The sequence below is a fragment of the Bufo gargarizans genome, chromosome 3 (assembly GCF_014858855.1).
Source record: "Bufo gargarizans isolate SCDJY-AF-19 chromosome 3, ASM1485885v1, whole genome shotgun sequence".
Taxonomy (NCBI): domain Eukaryota; kingdom Metazoa; phylum Chordata; class Amphibia; order Anura; family Bufonidae; genus Bufo; species Bufo gargarizans.
The window spans coordinates 610,065,589-610,076,079 of record NC_058082.1 but is presented as its reverse complement, the minus strand read 5'-3'; the positions used below and the strand labels follow the sequence as shown (position 1 = coordinate 610,076,079).

General features: G+C 43.2%; 1 protein-coding gene across 1 annotated transcript; it reads left to right on the top strand.

Moving 5' to 3' along the window:
- Positions 1 to 8,488: 8,488 nt before the first annotated feature.
- Positions 8,489 to 9,494, top strand: LOC122931875 (E3 SUMO-protein ligase ZBED1-like). The gene is made up of 2 exons (XM_044285928.1): positions 8,489 to 8,773; positions 9,243 to 9,494. Exons 1-2 carry the CDS (start codon positions 8,492 to 8,494, stop codon positions 9,492 to 9,494), a joined length of 534 nt encoding a protein of 177 aa, XP_044141863.1. The 5' UTR covers positions 8,489 to 8,491.
- Positions 9,495 to 10,491: the final 997 nt, after the last annotated feature.

The window sequence follows — 10,491 nt, the reverse complement described above, 5'->3', positions numbered from 1 at the left end:
TCTTAGGGCAAATTCTTTTTGGATTATTGTTTCAGATAGGATTCACAACTCACACTTTCTCAAATATATCATAGATTTCGGGACTGCTTAGGGGAAATAACAATATTCAAAAGTGAGGGAGGCTTAGAATGGGATATAATATATCAAAATATTAAAAAAGTATTGATTTCTCAGAAATATAGACTGATTCAGTTCAAGATTGTACATCGCCTATACTACTCCCCCGCCTTCCTTGCCAAAATATATAAGGAAAGAGGGGACCTGTGTTGGAAATGCTCAGCAGAAAATGCAGATCTAGGTCACTTACTATGGAACTGCCCAGAAGTGAGTGGCTTTTGGATTAACATCTTTTTTTTCTCTCAGGCTATAAGCTGAGCGCTGCGATTAGCCAACGCTACAGCATGGGAGAATGAGACGGAGTGGTCTTCTGTTAGAATATGGGTCTAATAGGTATTATTTGAGGTTATTTATTACGTTGTGATAGTAAATCCATAGCATTTTTTGGTATTTTTTTTTCTCACCAGCAGTTTTTGCTTCTGGGAATTTTGAACAGTGTTTTTGTAGGATTTGTCTTCCAATCTCTATAGTTGCTTGGATTTATTGTCAACGAACCTTGACAACAAATCCAGCAAAAGAGATTATTGGGGGAAGTGCAGGTAATACTTTATTTTACTTGTTTAAAAAAGTTTTCATACTTTTTTACCCGTTTACCCACTTTGCATCACATGAATTTCAAGCATAAGAAAAACTGAATGTGCACATATTGAATGAATGTATGGGCCCAACTTATGATCTAATGTGTGTGGAGCAGAATGACTGTCCCCAGACTGCAGAGGTATTGGGGTATCCTCAGTTTTACCATGACTATAAATGTTAGACAAATGCTGCAGATATGTTGGGCAGCAACTTATTCCCTAAGGAAGTATACATGTACACAGAACATTAAAGGGGTTGTCCAACAAAAAAACACTGAACATTTTTCAAACCAACAACCAAATCTGAATACTTTTGCAATTGCATGCAATTAAATATTTTGTTTAGCCACTGAGTTATTCAATAAAATGTATCTGTATAGTGCCACCTGCTGTTCGCTACTTTCCTTGTTTCTCAGTCCACCACAACAACATCACTAATGTGGTCGCACATGCTCAGTTCAATCCTTCAACTGACACCAGCTGCATCTACTGGGAGAAGCTGTGCCAGTTAAGGGAATCTAGCAGAGCAATTGGAGCAATACATGGGGAGATCTCTAATGAGGTTTTAATGTTGGTGCGCTTTGCCTCTTTTTCTCCACACATAGTGCTGTGTGTTTTTTTCAAACAACTCAACTTTGGTTTCATCTGTCCACAGAATATTTTGCCAGTACTGCTGTGGAACATCCAGGTGCTCTTGTGCAAACTGTAAACATGCAGCAATGTTTTTTTTGGACAGCAGTGGCTTCCTCTGTGGTATCCTCCCATGAAATCCATTCTTGTTTAGTGTTTTACGTATCGTAGATTTGCTAACAGTCTTTAGCTGACACTCTAGGATTCTTCTTCACCTCATTGAGCAGTCTATGCTGTGCTCTTGCAGTCATCTTTACATGATGGCCACTCCTAGGGAGAGTAGCAGCAGTGCTGAACTTTCTCCATTTATAGACAATTTGTCTTACTGTGGACTGATGAACATCAAGGCTTTTGGAGATACTTTTATAACCCTTTCCAGCTTTATGCAAGTCAACAATTCTTAATCATAGGTCTTCTGAGAGCTCTTTTGTGCGAGGCATCATTTACATCAGGCAATGCTTCTTGTGAAAAGCAAACCCAGTACTGGTGTGTGTTTTTTATAGGGCAGGGCAGCTGTAACCAACACCTCCAATCTCATCTCATTGATTGGACTCCAGTTGGCTGACACCTCACTCCAATTAGCTCTTGGAGATGTCATTAGTCTAGGGGTTCACATACTTTTTTCACCTGCACTGTGAATGTTTACATGGTATGTTCAATAAAAACATGGTAACATTTAATTCTTTGTGTGTTATTAGTTTAAGCAGACTGTGATTGTCTATGTCTATGTCTATCTGTGACTTAGATGAAGATCAGATCAGATTTTATGACCAATTTGTGCAGAAATCCATATCATTCCAAAGGGTTCACATACTTTTTCTTGCAACTGTACCTGCTTCTACAAAATACAGATTAAGGGGTTCTATATACCGGCTTCCACAAAATGCAGATTGAGGTTTTCCATATACCTGCTTCCACCAAATATTGATTCAGGTGTTCTATACAGGGAGTGCAGAATTATTAGGCAAGTTGTATTTTTGAGGATTAATTTTATTATTGAACAGCAACCATGTTCTCAATGAACCCAAAAAACTCATTAATATCAAAGCTGAATATTTTTGGAAGTAGTTTTTAGTTTGTTTTTAGTTTTAGCTATTTTAGGGGGATATCTGTGTGTGCAGGTGACTATTACTGTGCATAATTATTAGGCAACTTAACAAAAAACAAATATATACCCATTTCAATTATTTATTTTTACCAGTGAAACCAATATAACATCTCAACATTCACAAATATACATTTCTGACATTCAAAAACAAAACAAAAACAAATCAGTGACCAATATAGCCACCTTTCTTTGCAAGGACACTCAAAAGCCTGCCATCCATGGATTCTGTCAGTGTTTTGATCTGTTCACCATCAACATTGCGTGCAGCAGCAACCACAGCCTCCCAGACACTGTTCAGAGAGGTGTACTGTTTTCCCTCCTTGTAAATCTCACATTTGATGATGGACCACAGGTTCTCAATGGGGTTCAGATCAGGTGAACAAGGAGGCCATGTCATTAGATTTTCTTCTTTTATACCCTTTCTTGCCAGCCACGCTGTGGAGTACTTGGACGCGTGTGATGGAGCATTGTCCTGCATGAAAATCATGTTTTTCTTGAAGGATGCAGACTTCTTCCTGTACCACTGCTTGAAGAAGGTGTCTTCCAGAAACTGGCAGTAGGACTGGGAGTTGAGCTTGACTCCATCCTCAACCCGAAAAGGCCCCACAAGCTCATCTTTGATGATACCAGCCGAAACCAGTACTCCACCTCCACCTTGCTGGCGTCTGAGTCAGACTGGAGCTCTCTGCCCTTTACCAATCCAGCCTCGGGCCCATCCATCTGGCCCATCAAGACTCACTCTCATTTCATCAGTCCATAAAACTTTAGAAAAATCAGTCTTGAGATATTTCTTGGCCCAGTCTTGACGTTTCAGCTTGTGTGTCTTGTTCAGTGGTGGTCGTCTTTCAGCCTTTCTTACCTTGGCCATGTCTCTGAGTATTGCACACCTTGTGCTTTTGGGCACTCCAGTGATGTTGCAGCTCTGAAATATGGCCAAACTGGTGGCAAGTGGCATCTTGGCAGCTGCACGCTTGACTTTTCTTAGTTCATGGGCAGTTATTTTGCGCCTTGGTTTTTCCACACGCTTCTTGCGACCCTGTTGACTATTTTGAATGAAACGCTTGATTGTTCGATGATCACGCTTCAGAAGCTTTGCAATTTTAGGAGTGCTGCATCCCTCTGCCAGATATCTCACTATTTTTGACTTTTCTGAGCCTGTCAAGTCCTTCTTTTGACCCATTTTGCCAAAGGAAAGGAAGTTGCCTAATAATTATGCACACCTGATATAGGGTGTTGATGTCATTAGACCACACCCCTTCTCATTACAGAGATGCACATCACCTAATATGCTTAATTGGTAGTAGGCTTTCGAGCCTATACAGCTTGGAGTAAGACAACATGCATAAAGAGGATGATGTGGTCAAAATACTCATTTGCCTAATAATTCTGCACTCCCTGTATACCTATTTCCACAAAATACTGATTGAAGGGTGGGATATACCTGCTTCCACCAAATATTAATTGAGGTCTGCGATACAACGGCTTCCACAAAATATTGATTGAGGGGTTTGATATACCTGCTTCCACAAAATTCTGATGGAGGGGTTTGATATACCTGCTTACACAAAATACCGATTGAGGGGTGGGATATACCTGCTTCCGCTAAATATTGATTATGGGGTTCTATATACCTATTTCCACAAAATACTGATTGAGGGGTGCGATATACCTGTTTCTACAAAATACTAATTAAGGGGTTCTATATACCTGCTTCCACAAAATACTGATTCAGGGGTGCGATATACCTGCTTCTACAAAATACTGATTAAGGGGTTCTATATACCTGCTTCCACAAAATACTGATTAAGGGGGGGCGATATACCTGTTTCTACAAAATACTGATTAAGGAGTTTGATATACCTACTTCCACAAAATACTGATTGAGGGGTGCGATATACCTGCTTCCACCAAATATTGATTCAGGTGTTCTGTATACCTGTTTCCACAAAATTCTGATTTAGGGGTGGGATATACCTGCTTCTACAAAATACTGATTAAGGGGTTCTATATACCTGCTTCCACCAAATACTGATATAAGGGTGCGATATACCTGCTTCCACCAAATATTGATTGAGGCCTGCGATACACCAGCTTCCACAAAATACTGATTAAGAGGTACAATATACCTGCTTCCACAATATACTGATTGAGGGGTGCGATATACCTGCTTTCATCAAATATTGATTCAGGTGCTCTATTTACCTGCTTCCACAAAATACTGATTGAGGGGTGCGATATACCTGCTTCTACAAAATACTGATTAAGAAATTCTATATACCTGCTTCCACAAAATACTGATTGAGGGTGCGATATACCTGCTTCCACCAAATATTGATTAAGGGGTGCGATACACCGGCTTCCACAAAATACTGATTGAGGGGTGAGATATACCTGCTTCCGCCAAATATTGATTATGGGGTTGTATATACCTATTTCAACAAAATACTGTTTGAGGGGTGCGATATACCTGGTTCCACCAAATATTGATTGAGGCCTGTGATATACCGGCTTCCATCAAATATTGATTGAGGGGTTCGATACACCGACTTCCACAAAATACTGATTGAGGGGTGCGATATACCTGCTTCCATCAAATATTGATTGAGGGGTGCGATACACCGGCTTCCACAAAATACTGATTGAGGGGTGTGATATACCTGCTTCCACAAAATATTGATTGAGGAGTTTGATATACCTGCTTCAGCAAAATACTGATTGAGGGGTGCGATATACCTGCTTCCACCAAATATTGATTCAGGTGTTCTATATACCTGTTTCCACAAAATACTGATTGATAGTTGCGATATACCTGCTTCTACAAAATACTGATTAATGGGTTCTATATACCTGCTTCCACAAAATACTGATTGAGGGGTGTGATATACCTGCTTCCACAAAATATTGATTCAGGTGCTTTATATACCTGTTTTTACAAAATACTGATTGAGGGGTGCGATATACCTGCTTCTACAAAATACTGATTAAGAGGTTCTATATACCTGCTTCCACAAAATACTGATTGAGGGGTGTGATATACCTGCTTCCGCAAAATATTGATTCAGGTGCTCTATATACCTGCTTCCACAAAATACTGATTATGGGGTGCGATATACCTCTTCCACAAAATACTGATTGAGGGGTTTGATATACCTGCTTCCATAAAATACTGATTGAGGGTTGCGATATACCTCCTTTCACCAAATATTGATTCAGGTGTTCTATATACCTATTTCCACAAAATACTAATTGAAGTGTGGGATATACCTGCTCATAAAAAATACTGATTAAGGGGTTCTATATACCTGCTTCCACAAAATACTGATTGAGGGGTGCAATATACTAGGGTTGTTGCGGGTATCGAAAAATCGATACCCAATCGATACTTTTTTACAAGTATCGATTCGGTACTGTGATTTGCACTTTTTCGATACTGGGCTGCGCAGCCCATTATCTCCTATGACACAACATGGCGCTCCGCCAGAAAGACAGTGGAGAAGGCGGGAGAGAGAAGGCGGGAGAGAGAGAGGGAGAAGGAGGGAGGGATTCCCTCCCTCCTATGACGCTGCCGCCGCTGAGCCCAATGGAGTAAGCGGGCTCTGAAGATGCCTGCATCACTGCCACCAATGACTGTCTGCTGCGCCGTCTGACTCTGAGACGAGTGAGCGCTGAGTTCAGCGAACGACACCAGCGGCAGCGGAGCAGCCTCCTCCTCCGTCCTGACTCCTGAGTCACTCACACTTGTCTTGTGTGCTGCGCCGTCTGACTGAGATGAGTGAGCGCTGAGCTCAGTGAACGGCACCAGCGGCAGCAGAGCAGCCTCCTCCTCCGTCCTGACTCCTAACTGAGTCACTCACGTTTGTCTTGTGTGCTGCGCCGTCTGACTGAGACGAGTGAGCGTCAGCCCGAGCCCCAGAGTCAGTGAGACTGAGCACTGAAAAGCAGCCAGCCAGCATAGCAGGTACCTAGCCTAGCCCACAGCCAGACCCAGTGCAAGAGTGATGATTAGCCTGCCTCAAAATAAAGGCAGGCAAAAACCATATCTATAAGGAAGACAGCCAGCAAGATTTGGGGTTAATGTGACTCATTAACCCCAATCTTGCCACTACCCATGTTTTAAACATGATGGGGGTCACTTATTTTTAATGTCAGGCTGGGCGCATGCTTTTGGAGTCTTTGGAATGGACCCCATGTGCCTCACATTAATAGTAAGTGACCCCCAAAGTACCATCTAAGGCTACTTTCCCACTTGCGCCTGAGACGGATCCGCTCATATAATGCAGACGGTGGCTCCGTTCAGAATGGATCCGTCTGCATTATATAGTAAAAAAAATTCTAAGTGTCAAAGTAGCCTCAGACGGATCCGTCCAGACTTTACATTGAAAGTCAATGGGGGACGGATCCGTTTGAAAATTGAGCCATATTGTGTCATATTCAAACGGATCCGTCCCCATTGACTTACATTGTAAGTCTGGACAGATCCGTTTGCCTCCGCACGGCCAGGCGGACATCAGAACGCTGCAAGCAGCGTTCAGGTGTCCGCCTGCAGAGCGGAGGACAAACGGTGCCAGACTGATGCATTCTGAGCGGATCCGCGTCCACTCAGAATGCATTAGGGCTGGACGGAAGCGTTCGGGGCCGCTTGTGAGAGCCTTTGAACGGAACTCACAAGCGGAGCCCCGAACGCTAGTGTGAAAGTAGCCTAACATAATAGGCAACATAGGGTTAATGTCAGTTGCAGAATACAGGTCATTATTAATATGAGGCACATAGATTGAATTCATAGGACTGTGCTGCCAAATAGCAAGTGACTGTTGTAGCTCATACATTATCCCCATGTTGACCATTATGCAAGAATATGAATATAGTTGATGATAGGGTTATTTCGTTATTATGAGGCACATGGGGGGGGTTTGTCACCAGGAACGGTTGGACCTGTGCAATTGTGCATCACAATTACCCTTTGATGTAACGTGGCCCCAGCACCACAATGTATATCATGTAGCAGCTGACCTCACAGCCTCTTGCAACCCCAATCTGTGTCGATTTTTGTGAAGCCCATTCCCCCTCCCCAACCACCACCACCACCCCCACCCCACCTAGTGAATGAGGTGTGGTTTAAAGGGGTTCTACACTTTCATTTAACTGATCTATACTCTGGATAGATCATCAGCTTCTGATCGGCGGGGGTCCGACACCCGGGACCCCCGCCGATCAGCTTTTTGAGAAGGCAGCGGCGCTCCAGCAGCGCCACGGCTTTATCACTGTTTACTGCCGGCCCCGTGACATCACAACTAGCGTGGGCGGGGCTAAGCTCTTCACTTGAATGGAGCTTAGCCCCGCCCACGCTAGTTGATACTAGTCGTGAGGTGACGTCAGTGGGCCGGCGGTAAACAGTCAAACAGTGATAAGGCCGTGGCGCTGCTGGAGTGCCGCTGCCTTCTCAAACAGCTGATCGGCAGATGTCCAACCCCCACCAATCAGAAGCTGATGATCTATCCAGAGGATAGTTAAATAAAAGTGCAGAATCCCTGTAAGCCATTGAAAAATATGCATAATTTTTTTTCACAACTAGAACCACACTGACCGACCTAAAATCATGTGGCCATTGTGCCACATGCAAATCACTATGAAGTTGAGAGACACTGTGAACAATGCAGCAATGTGAGTTGTTACTAGTACTGCACCTCTACATGCTGTAAGGGCTCTTTGACACGAGCGGATCCCGAGCATGGAATCCACTGCGTGATAAACAGCCAAGCCCTGCTCCGGACAGCAGAATCACTGAGAGCAGTAACATAATTGATAATGCTCCGTGCCTCTCTGTGATCTTTTTACTATATAATCACGGTGACAACTTTATCTCACTGTGATTTTGGAGTAAAAAGATGACAGAGCGGCATGGAGCTTTATCAATTATGTTACTGCTCTGCTGTCGGGATCCGGAACAGGGTTTGGCTCTCTTTCACACACAGTGGATTACCCGCACGCACAGCATCCACTCATGTGAAAGAGCCCTAATGGTTCCACTTGTTCTAGGCGCAGTGAAAACAAAGAAGCCATGGATATGGATACACCATCGCCGTCAATGAAAGATGCAGAACTTGTGTGCCTGTCACATCCGCCACTTGTAGAAAAGAAGGCCTCAGCAAGGACGCGGAGTGAAGTGTGGGCATATTTTGCCTACATCGCCGGTGAAGACGGGCAGCCAACAGACACAGAAAAACCTGTCTGCAAAAGGTGTTACAAATCTCTCCATTGCAAAGCAGGAAACACCAGCAACTTGGCTAAGCATTTGGCAGACAATCACCCTGACCTCTACAATGAGCTGAAAACTCGACAGGTTAGGCAATTTTAAGTCTACCCTACCTACCCATGCTCTCTTCTTAAATAGGTTGTCTCACTTAAGCAAATGGCTTATCATGTAGAGAAAGAGGAATACCTTGAAGGCACTTACTAATGTATTGTGATGATTGTCCATATTGCCTCCTTTCCAGGCTGCATTCATTTTTCCATCTCATTATACACTGCTTTTTTCCATGGTTGCAAATCACGACCACCCTGCATTCTAGCAGCAGTGGTCGTGCTTGCATTGCAGGGTGGCTGTAACTGTAACCCCTGGAAATGAGCATTGTATAGGGTAATGGAAAAATTGAATGAAGCCAGAAACGAGGGCAATATGAAGAATCACAGCACATAGGAAGAGTCTTGTTTTGTATTCACTTTATCTACAGGATAAATGCTATTATCTGAAGTGAAACAACCTTTTTTTAAGTGATGAATGATGATTGACTTCTATTTTTCTTACATAGAAGAAGAAGCAAATCCATTCTACATCATCCAAAAATAAACCCACCCAGGCTACTACCATTATATCTGTGCTTGAAAGACAGCGGAAATATGGCAAAGACTCCAGGGAAGCGCAGAGACTAAACAAAGCTGTTGCCGAGTACATCTGCATGGACCAAGTGCCTGTATATACGGTTGAGAAAACTGGATTCAGAAACCTGGTACAGCAGTTAGACAGAAAGTATGATATGCCTGGGAGATACTACTTCGTGTAGAGTGTTGGTATTTCTGTATACATAGAGATCAGAAGAGTGGTTGAGGCACAACTGGTTGAGGTTCCATTCTTTGCTTGCACTACAGACCTCTGGACAAGCAGAGCTACAGATGCATTCATGGCCCTCACCATTCACTTTATAACGGAAGAATGGGAGATGCAGTCTTGGTGTTTAGGCTGTACGGCTCTGTACACAGATCATACTGCTGACAGTTTGCATGAAGCATTTGAGGAATCCTTAACTGAAGACTGGAAACTGGACATATCCAAAATGTCTGGATTAACAACCGATAATGCCTCTAACAACATCAGAGCGTTTAAAGAATACAGCTGGGTCCCATGTTTTGGTCACAATTTGCACCTGGCAGTAAACAAAGCCCTGGATATTGACAGAGTGGCGGCGTGTCTCTCAAGGTTACGCAAGACTGTCTCTGCGTTCTGCCGATCAAATAAAATGAGCCGATCACTGAAAGAAAAACAAAAGGCACTTCATATACCCGAACACAAGCTTATTCACGATGAACCGACCCGGTGGAATTCCATTTATGATATGGTGGAGAGGTTCTGTGAACAGCAACAAGCTGTCTGTGCTGTCCTGGCAGAGAACCGGAAAAAATGGTATCTTATGCCAAAGGACAATGATGTCACCATTCTGGAGACCGTCAGAGATGTGCTCGCACCAATGAGCGATTTTACTGATGCGTTAAGCGGAGAGAAAGATCCAACCCTGTCTTCTGTTCTTCCTTTGACATGGAAAATATATGCATGTGCATCGGAGGAGGAATCTGACAGTATCCTTGCCAGAGAAATGAAACAAAGGGTCATAGATGACATGAAAAAGAGGTACCAAAGCAAGAAGTTGCAACTCATTCTCAACACTGCCACATATCTAGATCCAAGATTTAAAGGGAACCTGTCACCGGGATTTTGTGTATAGAGCTGAGGACATGGGTTGCTAGATGGCCACTAGCACATCCGCTATACCCAGTTCCCATAGC